The sequence below is a fragment of the Parastagonospora nodorum genome (assembly GCF_000146915.1).
Source record: "Parastagonospora nodorum SN15 chromosome Unknown scaffold_9, whole genome shotgun sequence".
Classification (NCBI taxonomy): domain Eukaryota; kingdom Fungi; phylum Ascomycota; class Dothideomycetes; order Pleosporales; family Phaeosphaeriaceae; genus Parastagonospora; species Parastagonospora nodorum.
The window spans coordinates 253,782-271,957 of record NW_001884557.1 but is presented as its reverse complement, the minus strand read 5'-3'; the positions used below and the strand labels follow the sequence as shown (position 1 = coordinate 271,957).

Below are 18,176 nucleotides of genomic sequence, written 5' to 3'. Positions count from 1 at the left end.
CGGTGTGAACAAAGAGATATTTCGTTTACTCGCTTTCGAATGTTGTTGCCGCTAGACTCGCGAGATAACTCTGCGGACCCAATGACGTATTGATTGTCCTACTAGCACTACGTAATTTCTTCATTTGGAGGAATCCGTAGTCTAGGTTCCTGTCAGATAAGAACTGGGATCTTATCCTAGCAAGGCTACGGACCTTGATAGTCACGTGTTCGTATCATACCACGAAATTACGTCTGGCAACGCTACATGACGCCTGCGAATCGGCCGCACACACATTGGATGAGTTGTGTGATCACTTGAGGCATCTTCTTTGTATCGGGACAGTCTACGGCGCAATAATTCTGAAGCCATAAGACGACCGTAACGGTGGTCGAGTGCTCGACCAGCACGGCTGTCATATTCAGGCTGAAGATGTGACATGGATGCCGACAGACGCTACCAAAGGGCTGGAAATTCCACGTACAGAATGCCAGCGTGGAACTCTTCCAGCCCCGCATATATTTTGTGTGGGCTCTGCCGTGGTAGTATGTAAAGTGACCTGGATGTATGTTAGGTCAGCGACACGGAAAGGTCTAGCACACGAAGTGCCGGACGATTCTGTAAGCTTCATCATGTGTATGTGCCGCGGTTCGTTGAAATTGTTGGGTATTTCCATTCCACCACTATCCAATAATGTGAAGTGCCGCAGTACGGGTATGTTATCGTGACAGGCTCGTGATGCACGTATATCCTGTGAAGGCAACGCGACTGGCCGCTTGTGGGTATATCCGCCACAAATATACACATAAATCATGAAAACTCGCCGTTCTGCTCGTCAGCGTCGAGCCAACCCCTGCACATTTCGACTGCTCTGCCCCACTTCTTGAACATTTTTGCACCTTCCTCTCTGCTAATGTTTGGTTCAAAGATCACTCGATCTTTCTGGTTGATCTCTTTTAGTTCGTCAAACTCTTTCCACACATCAACGGCGAAGCCAGCTGCGATTGCAGCACCAAGGGCAGTTGTCTCGCGCATTGCTGGTCGATCGACGGGAATACCAATAATGTTTGCTTGAGTCTATTCGTCATATGTAAGCCATATGCCTTACAGGGGCCATAGAATGTACAGGGTATAGACTTACCTGCATGCACAGATTTGAGTTCGACATGCCTCCGTCTACCGCAAGCATGTTAAGCTTGTGGCCGCTGTCCTTCTCCATGGCGTCAAGAATAGCCTTCGTCTGGAAGCAAGTCGCCTCAAGGGTCGCTCTAGCAATATGACCCCGCTCAGTAAACTGAGTGATGCCGAAAATGGTGCCCTTGGCGTCATCAATCCAGTACGGGGCGAAAAGCCCGGAGAAGGCAGTGACGAAGACGCATCCACCGTTGTCTTGCACACTTGCTGCGAGATCACTGATCTTGTGTGAGTGAGTTATGAAGCCCATGTTGTTCATCAAGAATTTTACACCACTCCCAGCGACAGCAATACTTCCCTCAAGCGCATACACAGGCTTGCGCTTACCGCCAAAATCGTATGCAACCGTAGCCAGCAAGCCATGATGGGATATCACTGGCTTCTCGCCAACATTATAAAGCAAGAAGCAACCGGTGCCATAAGTGTTTTTCGCGGCGCCAGGCGTGAAGCCTTGTTGGCCAACCAATGCAGAAGACTGATCCCCTAAGCATCCTGCAATCCGAATGCCTTTTAACTCTCCTTTCTGGATGGAACCGAAAGCGTCCGGTGACGACGAGGGAACAATTTTTGGAAGGTTCAGCTTCTTTTGGTCCAGCCCAAAAAATTCTAGAAGTTGATCGTCGTACTGCACCGTGTGCAAATTCATAAACATAGTTCTAGAGGCGTTTGTCGTGTCCGTCACGTGAAGATCTCTTTCCTTTCCTCCATTGAGATTGTACAGGATCCAGGTGTCGATTGTGCCGAATGACAGGCGGCCTTCATCGTATGCCTCTTTAACCGCATCAACGTGTTGAAGCAGCCACATGAGCTTCACCGATGAGGGATATGTCGAAAGCGGGAGCCCGCACATGTCTTGCAGTTTATCCGCACCATCCCTGGCTTTGAGCTCGCGAACCAAGCCCTTGGTTCTCGTATCTGGCCAAGCAATAGCATTGTACAATGGCTCGCCCGTATGAGTGTCCCACACCACAGTGGTTTCACGCTGATTGGTTATGCCAATGGCCTTGATGTCAGAAATTTCATGCTCCATGTCAACAAAGATTGAAGTTGCTCGTTCCATGCACTCTTCAACCGAGGCGATGATTTCCTTCGGGTCGTGCTCGTGCCATCTGCGCATTGTGAGCAGTGCGTTGTATTGTGGTGCGCTGGAGATACTGACCCTGACTGGGGATATTTCTGGGTGAATTCAATCTGATGTTGTGCGACAGGCTCGCCTAACCCGTCGAAGATGATGAAGCGCGTACTTGTGGTTCCTTGATCAATAGACCCGATGAAGAAGTTCTTGAGCTTTTCTTCATCGAGTTGTGATCCATCTTGGGTGTCTGCAACCTGCTCCTTTGGTATCGGTTGCGGATTCGTCTCCTGGGCAGAGAGTTTTTCCATTGCCGTATGCGATTGACGTGCTTGCTGAGGTATAGGGCTAGGGGTATGCGATCGCGATGCGCGTCTCAAGTTTGTCCGCCAGATGTTGGGGCTCTGTTTAGATACAGTGTTCGCGCTGAAGTTGTTCCGAGGTCCGTTCCGAGTATACGCGCTCGCGACACAATGTGCCGAATTTCAAGTGGTTGGGGGAAGACTGAATTTGGGGAAGAAGTTGTGGAGTTTGGTGCGAAAGACCAGGGATGAAATCATTGGAAAATGCGCGGAAAAGTTCGGAGGCAAATCGGCACGCGACGATGGCAGCGCGTGTATCCTTTCCAAGCGGTATGACGTTGGCGGAGGGGTGGTGTTTACTTTTAAAGCGGGGGAGAGGGGAAGCTTCCAAGACTAGAAGAGCAACCGCGAGGGGCGCCCAGCCTAGTCATGTGAAGCCACAAATATTTCAGCCTCCATCGAATTCGTTGAGGCCATCCGTCTTTACTGCGGGGATCGTCGATGCATGGCCAGTGGGATTATTGTCTTGATCTAACACAGGAGCTAGGCAAGTTTTCCGTGCGGCGCGGTCTCTGAGCCTCAGAGTGATATCAGTACAGCGGGTCCGATCAACATGAGCTGCGTGGGATCAACAAAGCTCCACATCGCACAACATATAAAATCACCAAACTTATTGCCTGGTATCCGACCGGAAGGGGGTCGGGACTGGTATGTCTCCTGTTGATTCAACGCCCCATAGGGTTGGTTTTGCTGCATGGCAAGACGTTGTCTCACACTGGGCGAGCGTAAAGTGTACACAACTTCCATGGCCCATGCAAGCCAAAACACGACTCCCTTGTGATCACATTACATACATACAACCGACCGAAGTGGACACGACAACACATCCCTCCGACAGAAGACGGTCCACTTTTCTCGCCGCCGCCGCGTAGTCCCTGCCGATATCAACAGTTTTGAATTTGAGCCGGTGACACTCCTCGCCAAAAGGGCCCATGGACAATGTCTCGTCTAATGGGAATTACAACCTTGTCCAGATATTCTGCATATGCGAATGTCTAGTCCCAGGCAAGCTTGCTTAGCCGCCGGCCAATCAGGGCCGACCAGACCCCGTTAGCCGAGTTGAGTACTGTCAGATTGGGAGAACAAATCCGCATCCCTCCTGGCCCAAAATGTCACCTGCAGCAGACGTGCCGCAGCCCCAAAATGGGTTCTATGTCCTCGTTACAGGCGCAAACAGGTATGGACTCTGTCAGCTCGTTTCTGGTGCACGCGACTAACAGCCGGTCAGCGGCTTGGGACTGGGTATTAGTACACGCCTGATCGACGAATTTCTCCAGACGCGTCCGCAATCCGAGTCCCTCGTCCTCATCATTACGACACGCGACCAACAGAAAGGCGACGCGACAATCGAAAAATTGCAACGTCACCTGCGACAGGTGTGCGAGAAGCATGAACAGACGCTGCCAGGCATCTCCCAGCTGCTGCTGCACCGCGTATATTTTAGGCAGGAGCGACTCGACCTCCTGAGCTTGGTCTCAGTGCAAAAGCTGTCCAAGAGAATACGGGATACTACACCCAAACTTGATGCATTGATCTGCAATGCTGGCATTGGGGGATGGACCGGCATCAATTGGCCTGTGGCCATTTTCTCCATCCTTACAACATGGACGAAGGCATTGACCTACCCTACCTTCAAACTGGCAGCCATTGGCCGGGTGACGAAGCCGCAATCATCCACGACTGAAAAGGGCGAGGAACTCGGCGAAGTCTTCTGTGCCAATGTCTTTGGACATTACCTCTTAGGGCACTACCTCGCACCACTCCTAGCGAGACACTCCAAGAGCGAAGATACCAGAGGCCGTATCATATGGGTGAGCAGTATAGAGGCATACGACTTCACATTCGACATCAACGACATACAGGGCCTCGGGTCCGAGGTGCCGTACGAATCCTCCAAGAGATTGACGGACGTATTGGCAATAAGTTCGACCCTGCCCTCCACGTCGAACCACGTAAACCAATATCTCGAGTACTCAGACTCGTCTGAGAAGACCACGAAGCCCCGCATCTACGTCTCCCACCCTGGCATCTGCGGCACCTCGATCGTCCCCCTACCACTAGTCCTCGAGTATCTTATGTTCGCCGCATTCTATCTCGCCCGCTTCCTCGGCAGTCAGTGGCACCCGGTCACTGTGGAAAAGGGTGCAACCGCCATGGTCTGGCTCGCCCTCGCAAACCAAAGCACACTGGACAGCATGGAGAAGCAGGAAGGAGCAGGCAAGTGGGGCAGTGCCACAAATTTCTGGGGCCAAGAACGAGTGGAGCGCACGGAGGTTGGGGGATGGGGATGGGGTGGCAAAATGGGGGAACACAAGCGAAAGGGACGCAATCCATATGCACGAGACCTTACCAAGGAGAGTGCGGAAGAGTTTAGACAAACAGGCGAGAAGTGTTGGGCAAAAATGGAGGAACTGCGCATCGAATGGGAAGACCGACTTCGGACAGCTGGGGTTGCTGTCGATATGGACTGATTGGGCATCATTCGGCGAAGCGTACGACATTGTAATATACAAATAATGCTTGCTTTCTACCCAGCACCGCCACCCATCGCCCCGTCAGATGACAGAGCTAAACTCGGTAATTGGAAGAGCATATCGCACGTACCAAATCTGTTGAGCAACCCTGAAGCCGCCATCGTATTCGCAAGCCGATCTCAACATCGAGACCACGGGACGACGAAACTCGTTCGACGGCTTTGGAGCGTATGAAGTTTGCTCGCCGCTAGGAATGAACTCCGATGATGCATCGCCGACCAACCACGAACCATTTTCCTCGTTGGGCACGAAGGCTTGCAACCTCAAATCCCACATGACTGCGTGAGTGAGGGTAGCCAGGATTTGTTTTCACTGAGTAACGTTGCAGTGTAGAAAGCCACACTGCAACAGAAAGATTGCGTTCTCTCGTACCAATAATGGATTCACGACCTTAGTACGAAGGAACGATATTGGGCCGCAAGTGCAAAATGTCACTTTAGCAATGTGGCGACGAGTGAGCGACACCGGAAGACCGCTTCCAAGTACGTCAAGTTCCCCTGCTTTCGACAGGACGCTAGGGCCGCGCCGCTCGGGAAACTTGTGGCGGATCAGAACGAGCACAGCTAGTCCAGTGTTCTATTTCCCTCAGATCCAATGCCCCTCCAAAGATGCGAAGACTATGGCAAAGTGAGGGTGCCCCTCGTGGCCGTGCTCGTGCTTGTTCCGCATCGTAATGACGATTTTCGTGATTGTTTGGAACGCTCCTGCAGAAATCACCGAAATTAGGCATGGGTTTCAGTTAAAATTAACCAATGAGAAGCCGAGGCTTTTTGTGCTACCACTGCGCTGGGAAGGCGCGGATGCGTCCCGCTGTCGTCGCTCCCTCGCTAAGAGCGCACGGACTGCAGTCGCGCTCCCAAGTCGCGTGTACCCTGGTAAAGATTCACGCCCAACCACCTGCACATTGCTGACCCCTTATTCCCAATATCTTTGCTATAGCGGTTGCAAGAATTGGTAGGATGCTCCATGACTTTCTCTCCATCTTCGAAGTGAACGCGCAGTGCCTGCGTTGAGTTTGCGCCTGCCCCATTGACCCATTGACGTGTGCCTGTCCCTTTCACCGCCGATTCACTCTCACCGGTCTTCCCCTCCGGCGGAACATCAAAAAAAGACGCAAGAGAGACCATTGACGACACCAAAGGCTTCGCGACACAAGCAATGGAACCAAAGATTGATCCTCTTTCTTCTGACTTTCCGCCAGTCTTCGCACGCGACACCAACATCTAGATTGCCAGGTCTCCCCGGCCTTCAACTGCCGTTGCCGCATTAACTGCGCACTTACTCGCCCATCTCGAAATTCGCAATCACGACCAGAGTTCTGTTTTCGATGACATCAGAAGCGTCTTTGCAACACTTCAACACTCAGACAATCTGCCATTGTGCGAAGCACATTGCGGCACAAGGCTTTGTGGTTGGCAAAACGTTGTCAATAGGCTTTTATGTTCACCAAGAACAAAGAGCACATCTTTGCACCTAAGAAGTCTCCGGTCCTTTATTCATAACTTCACCGACCACAACCTACGCCCCACCGTCCTACACAAAAATCGTCCATAAACATGTCTGCTTCACCTTCGCAGCGCGACTCAGCGCGAGAACACGCACAGCGCCCTTCTACACCTGACCACAAAAGAACCTCAATCGCTCGGACTGGTTCCGTTTCTGTCGCTCCCAGGTCCGAATACCTGCGCAATGCACTCCAAGCTCGACGAGCCCAGGGTACATCCACGCCAACTGCTTTGGATATGCGCGTCCCGCCCTCTACCACGCCGAAACCTCCAGAGCCCAAGCCTGTATCAGTCTCGCCTGACGGCTTTGATGAGTTTGAGCTCACCGACGAGCACACAAGACCCGTCTCTCCGATACGTCGACGAAGACCTAGCGATGTGGGTGTACCGCGATCGAAGACCAGCCGCCAGTTGACCGAAGAGATCGAGAAGCTCAAGGACAACCTCATGACGTCCAACATGCGAGTCGAACTATTGAAGAAGAATAACTCGGAGCTACAACATATCTCGACCCAGCTGACGGAGAGAGTCGAAGAGCTAGAACCTCTCGAGGAGGAGAACCATGAGCTGCAGCATGAGAACAACAACTTGATGCTTAAGACGCAACATTTGGAAGAAGAGATGGAGCGACTCAAGGATGACAACGACGAGCTTCGGAAATCCAACGAGGAGATGCTTGAAATTTACGTGGACTGTTCTTCGCACTTCGAGACCCAAGAAATTGCCTTGCAAGAGGCAGTCGATACCATCTTTGCACTCGAGGAAGAAAAGGCTGTGCTCGCTGGCGAGGTTCACAAATTGAAGGAACGAGTGACTCTCCTTGAAGACGGCTCAACACGAGTCAGCACGTTATATGACGGCAGCCCGCGTGCTCCATCCATAGTGTATAGCATCGACGAGTCGCGACCATCCACAAGCCATTTCGACTCAGACTACTACAGCCAACCGGATTCGCCTCAAGTGAAGAACAGCAAAGAGTCGATCGTCTTAGTTCAACCAGGAACATCTGCGCGCTCGAAGAAGTTCCTGGAGCAAACTAAAGAGCGCAGACGATCGGCGAAGGATATAGTCAATCGCATGTCCACCGCATCCATGTCGGCTCTAAGAATGGCAAGCCTCAAACACGCTGAGGACATTCCGGAGGTACCCGAGCTCCAAGTAGAGACTCCCACAATCGTTGAACATGTTGTGTCTGATAGGCGTTCATCAAGACCTGCCAAACAGCCTCGTGGCAGATTGCGGGAGAGCATTCAAAGTGTTATACAAGATGCGCTAGAAATTTCGCCATCTGTATCCGAGTCAGCTCCAACACCAGTGCAAGAGAGCCTTAGACGCACGTCTCGATCCAGCCAGTCGACTGGATACCGGTCATCGAGCGATTCACGTCCGTCTTCCAGCCACGCCAGGACTCCCACGATAGCCACACGATTCAGACAACGCCGACCTTCTACCGAAGCCTCGCCGCGCGTTCCCTCGCGCAGGAGCAGCAAACAGGCCCACACGAACAGCTCGAACGAGCAGCTCTTTCAACGCGATCAACAACCTCCCCGCCACCGTCGATCCGAGTCGGATGTTGCTTGCTGCAGAGACACCTCGGGCTACCTCAGAAGAGTGGGCATCCATACCCCCTCCTTCTGAGCATGCCCGCAGCTCCACCATCTCCTCAAGCAGTCTAACATCTGATGCAGATTTGCAAGACAAAGACCACTGGTGGCGCAGCATCCAGCCTCTCACACAGCAACAACAGCAGACACATCACCAACCAACGCACTACCAGGCTCCTCCACATCTTCCCCTCCACCGCTCCCGACCCTCCGAGAGCGGTCTCCAGTCGCAGGCTCAGCACTCTCCCACGCTGACCCGCTCGCGCACCGTTCATCCGGACTCACTTGGCCAGTCCGCAAGAATCGATACCGCTGGTCCTTCAAGCGCGGCGCTGAACGCGCTGAGTCGCAGGACTCGCACGCAACCTAGCACACCAGCCGCATCGTCGACGTACATGGAGAAGGACTTCATGTTCAACGGCCACGAGGATGTGGAGACATTCATGCGAAAGGCCAAGGCGAAGCTGAGCGGACGCAAGTAGGGCTCGTCCCTCATGTACTGTTAGTAGTTTTTCCTTGTTTTTTGATTTCTTGTTTGGCGTGGGTGGTACACTTTTGTTTTCGGGATGGCGTTAAAAACCAGAAGGATATACCAAGTAACTCCGCGAGGAGCAGGATGCATGGGTTCCGGAGTGACCCTGGTGGCACCTTTTCATAGGCTTCAGCGTTAAAACCTAGGCTTTGCGGTATTATATGTTTTAATTGTAGTAGAACAGTGAATGTTCAATGTTGTATACAACAAATCACAGCTTTGATCTCGCACACTACTGCTCGCATCACGAAGGGAAGCATAGCCTGCATGTACGATTGAATCTACATACTATCCTACGTTCTCCATTCATGAGTCCACCACATACACTAGCTGGAGCATTCCGCCTCGACGCCAAATTTCCGTCGCATCTCCCGCAACTCCCACCACCACAAACAGCGCGTAGCAACCGCCCCAGGCTCATGCCATGGTAGTCGGGAAACGCTTGGTAGTAGGAAACGCCGTCGCCGTCTTGGCCCACGACGCAAGCGACTGGTGATTCTTAAACTTCTCCGCGAGTACGCCCTCACAGCTCGGTCTACCCTGGGCATCGAGGACGCCTACGTACGTTACACTCTGATCAGCAACAAAAAAAAAAGCACACCCACGAGAAGGCCAGGTCTTCAGACTCACAGTAGTGCTCCTTGTCGCACACCTCGCGCGTGTGCCACTTTCCGCTGTGGCATTCTACAATCTTGGACGGGAGGCCGAGGGAGGGGTGCCAGTCTGTTTGGTGGATGGTGAGTTGGCTTGATGCAGCAAGATGAGGTGGTGTGGTGGGGAGAGGGGGTGTGGCTTACATGCACTGCACCTGGGTTCGGCTTCAGTGTACCAGGTTTCGCGCTGGTCGAGGTCGTCTGTGATGTAGCACAGTTGCTTGTCGTTTGCGAGGGTGGTTGGGGCCAGGGCTGCTAGAGTGGCAAGGAGGACGGGAAGTTGGAGCTTCATTTTTTTGCTTGTAGATTGTTGTTTGAAATGTTGGGATGTTGAGTGTGAGGGTGTGGTGGTTTTTTTTAAAGTGAAGGGGATTTGAGGATGATTTATACTTTGTGAGGAAATGGGGGAGGATATTGTGAGGGGCTTAGTGGAGAAGAGAGACGTGGTAGGATTTTTCGGAGACTATTTCATAGTGAGGGGATTTCCGGGGGGGATTATGTGAATTATGTGAATTTTATGAGAGGGTGGAAGGGACTAGTAATAGTATATCGGACACACAAATAAGACCCTACTATGAGATGATCATGTCGAGAGAGGATTACGGAGGCTGTACACCTTCGAACGCTCTAGAATGTATTCTCTAGGATGTAGAAAGGTTGTGAAGACATAGACGCGCACTCATCACACGATCATAGATGCAGAGATATGTTGATCGTGTATCATGTATCCTGTATATCTTCACGCACCTCATGTGGTATTCTCTAAGACTTGACAGTGTCGTGAAGCTATACAGGGTTCATCGTCGCGTATCCGCTTAGACAAATTCATATCGAGTGCGTATTGTATATCCTGTATATCCTCAATATCCTCAAATACTTCAGGATGTAATCTCCGAACGTGATGAAGGCGTGAAGATATCTGAACCTCATCATCACACGCCCACAGTGCAGAGATGTGCGAGTGCGCAATGTCGTGAACGGAGACCCGGTGCTGTGGGTTCGCCAGGCAGACGTTGAGGCGATGATGCAAGCGAACCAAGAGGATACTAGGTGGCTAGCACTATTCGTAAACACTGGCGTATGGCGCTATCTGTTTTCCTAGTTAGTCTCAAGTGTTCATTGAGGTCTGATTACATCTGAATATTTCCGCGATACTGTCTGGAGGTCATGTGACAGCCTCATCGTCCTGCATGCGCTGTCGTGCAATGTTTGCGGAAGATGACCCTGCTAAGCGCTGCGTTGCTGTACGACGACACTGCATGACGGCAGCGAGCTGGCATGGCGACGACGAGGCTCTGGCTGACCGGCAAGACAATGCACAGACGAGGTGGGCCGTGTGTCACTACCGGTCAGCTCGCTTCACAGTGACTATGAGGCGCCAAATCGAGGCGAAATGGCCGGGTTCAATGGCGCAAGATTCCGCAACACGCAGATGTCGTGATCCAAGAGTGTGCGAGTGAGTGAGTGAGTGAGTGCGTGAGCGGGTGAGTGAGTCGTGGGCGTCGGATAGCTATCGCGTATCGTCTTGTCGAGCCGGTATTGATAGCGGATCGATTATGATTGTCATGCGCGTCGGAGAAGAGTGGAGTAGCTTGCCTATTTGGGCTACCCGCGTATGACTGGTCGGATCGCAGGCTGGCCGCTCTCACGAAGCTGTAGGTACCACAAGAAGACGCGAGATCCCCGGATTTACAAGGAACACGCCCATTTGACGCCCTGCACCTCATCACCGCGGTGCACCTGCAGCTTCCGGCAGCGTTTTGTCGCCAGAGCGTCCCTGTGGTGTTGTTGTGAGCTCTATCTGGTCGAGGCCCTTGTCCTGCTGGCTGGGAGCTTGGACATGTTGCTATCGTCATTCGCATCTTCCTCGTGACTGCACCCTCTCATGCGTCTCAACACTCTTTGACTGCTGCTCGCCATCGTCTGCTGCCGAACCTACCCGCGGACTCGAGTGCATCCCAACTCGACCATCTTGCTGCAGCTTCCCGCCGGCGGCCAGTACGGTGCTATACCTCACTATATCTTATCGTCTGCATTCTGCATCTCCGCCTCGGCCTGAGGCTCTACGCTCTCCACCTTTGGCACCCTGCACCCGCACCCGCACCCGCACACGCACACCACTATGCTTGCTGCTGCTGCCTGAGCTGCGGCGCCCCTTCACCCCGCGCGTGAACAGTCCTGAGGCACTTGAGTCCTACCAGTCACACCCCCGTTTGCACGCGTGATGGCTACCATGAGGACTCGCCTGTTTCCGCCGCAACGATAATCAGACTTCACACGCCCGCCCTTTAGCCTCACCCACCACACACCCGGTGCCCTTTTCGTACCTGCAGGCCATCTGCCACCATGAATCCCTACCAGCGCGCCTCGCCGCGTACAGCCTCACCCGCCAGCAACCTCCAAACGAATCCCACACGAACCAACAACCCGCGGCATAGCGCCGACCGGAACTCCTACTTTGACAATCCTCCCTACAACGACCGTGGCAGCGAAGACGGCGAGGACGACATGGCGTCTCGGGGGGACCACATGGCCGAGACGGACCAGCGGCAGTACCAGAAAATCAACCAGGTCATCCAGGTACGTACCCTGATGGGATGGACCACCCGGTGCCCATACTGACTGCCTGCCCAGAACTTCTTCACCAAATCAGCCCTCAGCATCGTCTCGTCTCGTGTCATCCTGCCGACTAGCTTCAACAAGAATGGCGACATCAGACAGAACAAATGGGTATGAGGCAGTCCTGACATTAGCATAAACTTGTGCAATCATGTATCCAGCTAACACCACCCCAGTTCAACGTCATCCTCGACGACAGCGACGAGCTCCAGCTGCGCCTCACCGAATGGAAGACCATGGACGCCATGGCTGGCCAGCACCCGCCACTGTACATCGAGGTCTACCTCGACATATCCGGACTCGGACACAAGCAGTCGCTGGTAGTACACGATGAGGACGGGAAGAGATGGGATGTGGCCGCAGCTCTAAACGCCGCTCAGCCAACTTCCCGGGCTTCGAGCCGACCTGCGAGGCCTACACAGATAGTGATTGAGCGCTGGAAGATCTACGTCGGAGACATAGATTCAGTGCACCCTTCAGACCTGACCGAACCCCTGCCCAACGTATACAAGAAAGCTGTTGTCCTCTTCCGCGGCCTCTACGCAAACCTGCGTCTGCTTCCAGCATTCAAATACAACAAGAGCATGGCAAAACAACCCGCAAATCACACGTCACTAAAGCTCAATTATCGCATTCTCAACGGCGCATCCGAACGTCCACAGCTCGACACACTGAGCCTGCCCTTGTGTCCCTCTACCGACCCTATCACCGAGACTGCACACATTGGCTCCACCAACTCACCCATTGGCCCGCTTTGTATTTCCGTCGAGTACCGCGACGCCTGCGAGTTCAGCGTTGAAGACTCGGAATCACTTCTGAGCGATCAGTTCATGGGCCTGGACGATACCTACCTCGAACAGAAACCACGCGCAGCAGCCCCGGTACCCGGGTCACTTCCTGTCGACAAGTTGAACACGCAAGAAACACCAGACGTGGGTCAAGCCTATGGCAGCCTGTCAACATTCCACCAAGTGGGACCCCCAACGGGAACGAGCCCAATATCAGCGCTTCGGGCTGCCCGTGACATGCCTTCCTCGTCACCTATCGAGACCCCTCCGCAGAAGTTACCACCCAATCACCGGACTGCACAAGGCTCAAAGTCCTCTCTCCGCTCAAATGATACGTCCTCATTTCAACGGCGGACCTCAGTCTCATTCCAACCATTCAAAGCTGGCTCGCTATCTTCGTCGCCTGCTCCAGGACCCGCGGGCCCAGCTTCACCCAGCAGCTCCCTTGGAAGACCTACCAGTGCCTTTGGCAGGAACATAAACATCGTACCCAACAGCCTGAATCAACCGCGAAACCGCACATCACTAAATGCCCTTCCTCAAGCGGCATTGCGTGCGCCATCGCTGCCTAATGACAATGCTATCGCTTCTTCTGCTTCAAGCTCTCCTAAACCCGCACCAATAACACGCTATAGCAGTAGTTTCGGCCACCGGAGAGGCAAGTTTTCTACAGGTGGCAGTAAGACTGAAGAAGATGCTCTAAGCAGCGGCAAGGGTAGCGCCACTTCCTCCTTGCAGCGAGGCTCTGATACTCTAAACGACGGGGAAGGTGGAAGTTCAGGAGAAATGAGGTCAGAGGATGACAACATATCAGATTTTCTGAAGCTGCTAGAGGCAAAGAAAGATCTGAAGAGCTTCAACCGCAGCGACAGTTCGACACGTGACGCAACAATGCGCAAGACTACGGCTCAGCTTGGCAAGTACCAGCGCATGCGGGACTCGCACGCACAACTCTCCGACTCGGTCTCATCTTCGACTATGCTGCACCGGTCGTCATCATCGTCAAGTCGTCAACTGTCAAGTGTCCCTGCAATGATCCATGGTACATCTATTTCGACTGCATCCTCACCAGGAAAGCCAATCTCACCACACACCCCACACACGCCAGCCATCCCATCTCGACTGAGCGCCAACAGCATCATCGAGTACGACCAACCTCACCGCAGTCGCAACCATCGCAGCCGAAGTCGGAGTGGCCGCACAGCACGTGGGCAGGGACCCGAGAACCTCGAAGAACAGAGCGAGGTCGAGGACGATGCTGCCGGCATTGACATCCCACTCTCGCCTCGTCCCTGGAATTATCAGCGCCGATCAAGTTCAGTCGCCCAGCAAAACCGTAACCTCCCAGAAGACGAACCAGACATGTTCGGTGTGCGTGCTGCGAGCCTGCCTGTCGAAGAGGGCGATCGTGCGAGAGACTTGCATCGAATTACCAGCACGGATCTGACATCTAGTGGGCTCTTCGCCCAGACTGAATCTCTTGCAAGCGCTAGCCGTGACAACCAGGCACCAGATGACGGCGACTCGCGCGATGACTTGCCACGAGCGTCATCTACATCAAATACACCCGCCAAGCGCGGAACATACTCAAGTAACCTTCGAGGTCGAGGTGGATTCTTCTCGCAAGGCTCATCCACGACCGGCTCTACTGGTGGCACGAGTTCTACAGAGCGCCAAAGCCGCTACAATTTCAACAGCCGGGCTGCGAATCTTGACGACGACGAGCCCTTGCTCTTCCAGATGAGCGAAATCGGCGCAGGTGGTTCGCGCCGCAGTCTCGAAGAAGCACGCGGCGGCTCCAGCACTGGTAGTGCGCGTGGCCGAAACTCACCCTGGGGAGGCCGTTAAACCTCCGCAAACTAAAAAATGCATTTGCATAAACTCCCTTCTCGATTTTTTTTTGGGCTGCTACAAAGCGGCGTTTTACGGCATTAACTGGTTGGAGGCATTCTGCATTCTCTCCTTCTGCGGCCAGGTTTTGGCGCTTCGTCATGTTTATCGATATCCAGATTTATATACGCCTCGCATTGTTTATTTCTTCTTCGTTTTCTTTTTTCTACATATCAAATTGCACGCGCAAGTAACGATGGAAACTCGGGCGCATCATGGGATGGGAGAGGTCTTTTGGCTCTGTGGATTTAGTGGGTCATGTATGGAATGAGGTGTTTATAGAGATATTCGGGTTTCGCCACTCTGGTTTGGATGATATGGGTATGGATAGGATAGGGTAGGGACGCGGGCATTCGCGTCGGAGATTTGAATATATATGTAACTTTCATACATTCTGGGTGTGGGATTGTATGTGACGTTTGAAGACTGCCTGCTATGGCACTGCATCTGACGTACAAATACATTCTAAGTATATACTACACAACTCCCCACAATGTTCTACGCCGGCTTCACCCCCTTGTGTATCGCCGCAATCCCATTCGTCAAATCCTCCCAGCCCTTCCCCGGCACCTCAAACCCTGCGTCTTTAATCATATCCCTAAACTCCTCCTGGCTCGGAAATCGTGCAATGCTCTCCACCAGATACTGATAGCTATCGCGATCGCCCGCCACCAGCTGGCCAATCAGCGGAATCGCGCCGAAGCTCCAGCGCTGATACACAGCGTCGAAGAGCGGGTTGTTGACTTTGCTGAACTCGAGACACGCAAAGACGCCGCCTGGTTTCAGGACGCGAAACGCTTCCTTGAGCGCGGCTTCCTTGTGCGTGAAGTTGCGGATGCCGAACGCTACTGTATATAGGTCGATACTTGCATCCGGTATCATGTCCAATTTCTCCGCATTCGCCTCGACGAACCTGAGTCGCGGACTGCGCGCATACGGCGTGTGCAGACTGCGCTTCTTGCCCTCGGCCAACATGTCTGGATTGATGTCCGCGACGGTAACGCGCGTGTGTGCGTCGTGATTCATGGCCGATGCGTGGTCCAGCATGCGGAATGCAATGTCGCCGGTGCCGCCGGCGATGTCGAGGATATTCCAGCCCTTGTCAGAAGCTGCAGAGGATGGGGAGGTGAGGGGGTTCCGGCCGGGATTGAGGTTGCGCACGAAATGGTCTTTCCACAACCGGTGGATGCCGAGGGACATGAAGTCGTTCATCGAGTCGTAGGAGGAGGCGACGGAGGAGAACACTGCGCCGACTGGCGGGGAGATTAGTATCTGGGAGGGAAGCGGGGGAGAGGGAAAAGAGAGGACGTACCTCTTTGTTCCTTCAATGCTTCGGCGACGGTTTCGAAGCCGAAATGCGTGGTTCCTTGCGCATCTCGCGGGGCTTTTGGCGGCGGTGGAGGTGGAGGTGGCGTATGTTGCTGAGCCTGTCTGACAGCGCAGGAAAAGCACCTATACGGCTCTCTCGCCGTCCTCCTCCTACTCCCCGCGAGCAATTGTCTTCCAATACGTGTCCTTGAAGCCTGCATTGTCGTGTCTGTCAAAGGTCTTGAAGTCGTGACGATCGCTTGGCGCGCAACATTTCTCGATGCGCGATGGCACGTGCCATGTCACGCTAGCGAGGCCCCGGGCCCGCTGACGTGCCGTCTGGGGAAGGAAGCAAGCAGGCATTCAATAGGCCGACGCTGGCCGCCGCATCTTGAGCTCGGTACAAGGAGGTTTGTTTGATATACTTCCGCGGTCCGCACTTGGGAGAACAATGTAGCAAAAAGAAAATGTCATTCAGGTACACTTCGCGGATTCTGCGCGCGCAGAGAGTTGTTGGCTTCAGTGGGCAGAGAAGAGTGGTGAATGCGCCTGTTTGGCAGAGATGCCGGGGTGTTGCGTCGACGGCGAATGCTGAGAAGTAAGTACATTGGTGGAGTGGTGGAAGATAGCAATGCTAACAGATCACGCAGAGTCCTGTTTCCAGGAGCATTGAACAGCGAGTTTACGGACAAACTTGACTTTATCCAGCCGTCACAGTTGGATGCCATACCCACGTACCGCGTCATGAACCAATATGGAGAAATAATAGACAAGGAGATTGGCGTGGAGACGGAGGATGAGGAGGCTTTGCAGATATACAAGAACATGGTCAAGTGTTAGTGGATCTGGAAACCGTACACTTGGGCAGACAACTGACGACACGCAGTGAGCGTTATGGACCTCCTCATGTTCGAAGCGCAACGGCAAGGTAGATTGAGTTTCTACATGGTATGATCTCTCAAACGCTCTCTTGAGATCTAGTCTAACGCCTTCACCCAGGTTTCCGCCGGCGAGGAAGGCATATCTATCGGCTCAGCGAGCGCCCTCCACCCCTCCGACGTTGCCTTCTGCCAATACCGCGAAGCCGGCGTATATCTGCAGCGCGGCTTCACGCTCGCCATGTTCATGAACCAGCTCTTCGCCAACGCCAAAGACCATGGTCTCGGCCGCAACATGCCCGTCCACTACGGCTCCAAGGAGCTCAACATCCACACCATCAGCTCCACCCTCGCCACCCAAATCCCCCACGCCGCAGGCGCCGCCTACGCTCTCAAGATGCAAAACCTCCAGAACCCCAACCAGGAGAAGAGAGTGGCAGTGTGCTACTTCGGCGAAGGAGCAGCCTCTGAAGGCGACTTCCACGCGGCGCTCAACATCGCCGCAACCCGCCAAGTCCCCTGCATCTTCATCTGCCGCAACAACGGGTACGCCATCTCCACGCCCACCAGTGACCAATACCGGGGCGACGGCATTGCGTCCCGCGGCGCAGGCTACGGCATCGCCACCCTGCGCGTCGACGGCAACGACATCTTCGCCGTGCGCCGCGCAACCAAACAAGCACGACTCCTCGCCCTCGAGAACGGCGGCCAGCCCGTCCTCGTCGAAATGATGGCCTACCGCGTCGGCCACCACAGCACGTCCGACGACTCCTTCGCATACCGCCAGCGCGTCGAAGTCGAGGACTGGAAGCGCCGCGACAATCCCATCACGCGGCTGCGCAAGTGGCTCGAGGGGCGGGAGCTGTGGGACGACGCGCAGGAAAAAGAATTGAGGAGTACTACGCGCAAGGAGGTGCTGCGCGCGTTTGAAGAGGCGGAGAAGGAGAAGAAGCCAAGTATTCGCAATGCTTTTGAGGGTGTGTGGGAGGAGTTGACCGAGGAGCAGAAGGCGCATGTTAGTGAAATGAGGGATGTGATGAGGCGGTATCCGAAGGAATATGATGTGGAAGGGTTTGAAGGGGGCATGAAGGGGTTGGATGAATTATTAGAAGGAAAAAAGGCATAGATTTTGTGTTAGATGGAAAATTTCAAAATCACGTATGTCAAGTTCATCCTGCTTCACTGAACAAGAACATTGCCGCCGAACATGGCTGTATCGTTTAGCGCTAGCCAAGATCGTAAGGTCTCACATGGCCAT

General features: G+C 53.6%; 9 protein-coding genes across 9 annotated transcripts; 5 read left to right on the top strand and 4 right to left on the bottom strand.

Moving 5' to 3' along the window:
* Window positions 1-789: 789 nt before the first annotated feature.
* SNOG_06196 (hypothetical protein) lies at window positions 790-2,556 on the bottom strand (the record flags this gene model as incomplete). The annotated part of the gene is made up of 3 exons (XM_001796526.1): window positions 790-1,056; window positions 1,121-2,282; window positions 2,333-2,556. The coding sequence occupies 3 exons, from the start codon at window positions 2,554-2,556 to the stop codon at window positions 790-792; spliced, it is 1,653 nt and encodes a 550-aa protein (XP_001796578.1).
* A 604-nt stretch (window positions 2,557-3,160) lies between these two features.
* On the top strand, window positions 3,161-3,559 carry SNOG_06195 (hypothetical protein; the record flags this gene model as incomplete). Its single annotated transcript, XM_001796525.1, has 2 exons — window positions 3,161-3,255; window positions 3,418-3,559. 2 exons carry the CDS (start codon window positions 3,161-3,163, stop codon window positions 3,557-3,559), a joined length of 237 nt encoding a protein of 78 aa, XP_001796577.1.
* Window positions 3,560-3,750: 191 nt separating this feature from the next.
* SNOG_06194 (hypothetical protein) lies at window positions 3,751-5,078 on the top strand (the record flags this gene model as incomplete). Its single annotated transcript, XM_001796524.1, is given in 2 exon segments — window positions 3,751-3,810; window positions 3,828-5,078. The coding sequence occupies 2 exon segments, from the start codon at window positions 3,751-3,753 to the stop codon at window positions 5,076-5,078; spliced, it is 1,311 nt and encodes a 436-aa protein (XP_001796576.1).
* A 56-nt stretch (window positions 5,079-5,134) lies between these two features.
* On the bottom strand, window positions 5,135-5,417 carry SNOG_06193 (hypothetical protein; the record flags this gene model as incomplete). Its single annotated transcript, XM_001796523.1, has 2 exons — window positions 5,135-5,180; window positions 5,212-5,417. 2 exons carry the CDS (start codon window positions 5,415-5,417, stop codon window positions 5,135-5,137), a joined length of 252 nt encoding a protein of 83 aa, XP_001796575.1.
* Window positions 5,418-6,697: 1,280 nt separating this feature from the next.
* SNOG_06192 (hypothetical protein) lies at window positions 6,698-8,732 on the top strand (the record flags this gene model as incomplete). Its single annotated transcript, XM_001796522.1, has 2 exons — window positions 6,698-7,847; window positions 8,080-8,732. The coding sequence occupies 2 exons, from the start codon at window positions 6,698-6,700 to the stop codon at window positions 8,730-8,732; spliced, it is 1,803 nt and encodes a 600-aa protein (XP_001796574.1).
* Window positions 8,733-9,199: 467 nt separating this feature from the next.
* On the bottom strand, window positions 9,200-10,022 carry SNOG_06191 (hypothetical protein; the record flags this gene model as incomplete). The annotated part of the gene is made up of 4 exons (XM_001796521.1): window positions 9,200-9,355; window positions 9,384-9,505; window positions 9,580-9,734; window positions 10,009-10,022. The coding sequence occupies 4 exons, from the start codon at window positions 10,020-10,022 to the stop codon at window positions 9,200-9,202; spliced, it is 447 nt and encodes a 148-aa protein (XP_001796573.1).
* Window positions 10,023-11,781: 1,759 nt separating this feature from the next.
* SNOG_06190 (hypothetical protein) lies at window positions 11,782-14,690 on the top strand (the record flags this gene model as incomplete). The annotated part of the gene is made up of 4 exons (XM_001796520.1): window positions 11,782-12,015; window positions 12,070-12,165; window positions 12,231-12,990; window positions 13,516-14,690. 4 exons carry the CDS (start codon window positions 11,782-11,784, stop codon window positions 14,688-14,690), a joined length of 2,265 nt encoding a protein of 754 aa, XP_001796572.1.
* A 407-nt stretch (window positions 14,691-15,097) lies between these two features.
* Window positions 15,098-16,261, bottom strand: SNOG_06189 (hypothetical protein; the record flags this gene model as incomplete). Its single annotated transcript, XM_001796519.1, has 2 exons — window positions 15,098-15,985; window positions 16,045-16,261. The coding sequence occupies 2 exons, from the start codon at window positions 16,259-16,261 to the stop codon at window positions 15,231-15,233; spliced, it is 972 nt and encodes a 323-aa protein (XP_001796571.1). The 3' UTR covers window positions 15,098-15,230.
* Window positions 16,262-16,784: 523 nt separating this feature from the next.
* SNOG_06188 (hypothetical protein) lies at window positions 16,785-18,044 on the top strand (the record flags this gene model as incomplete). Its single annotated transcript, XM_001796518.1, has 3 exons — window positions 16,785-16,875; window positions 16,927-16,988; window positions 17,040-18,044. 3 exons carry the CDS (start codon window positions 16,785-16,787, stop codon window positions 18,042-18,044), a joined length of 1,158 nt encoding a protein of 385 aa, XP_001796570.1.
* Between the last annotated feature and the right edge of the window lie 132 nt (window positions 18,045-18,176).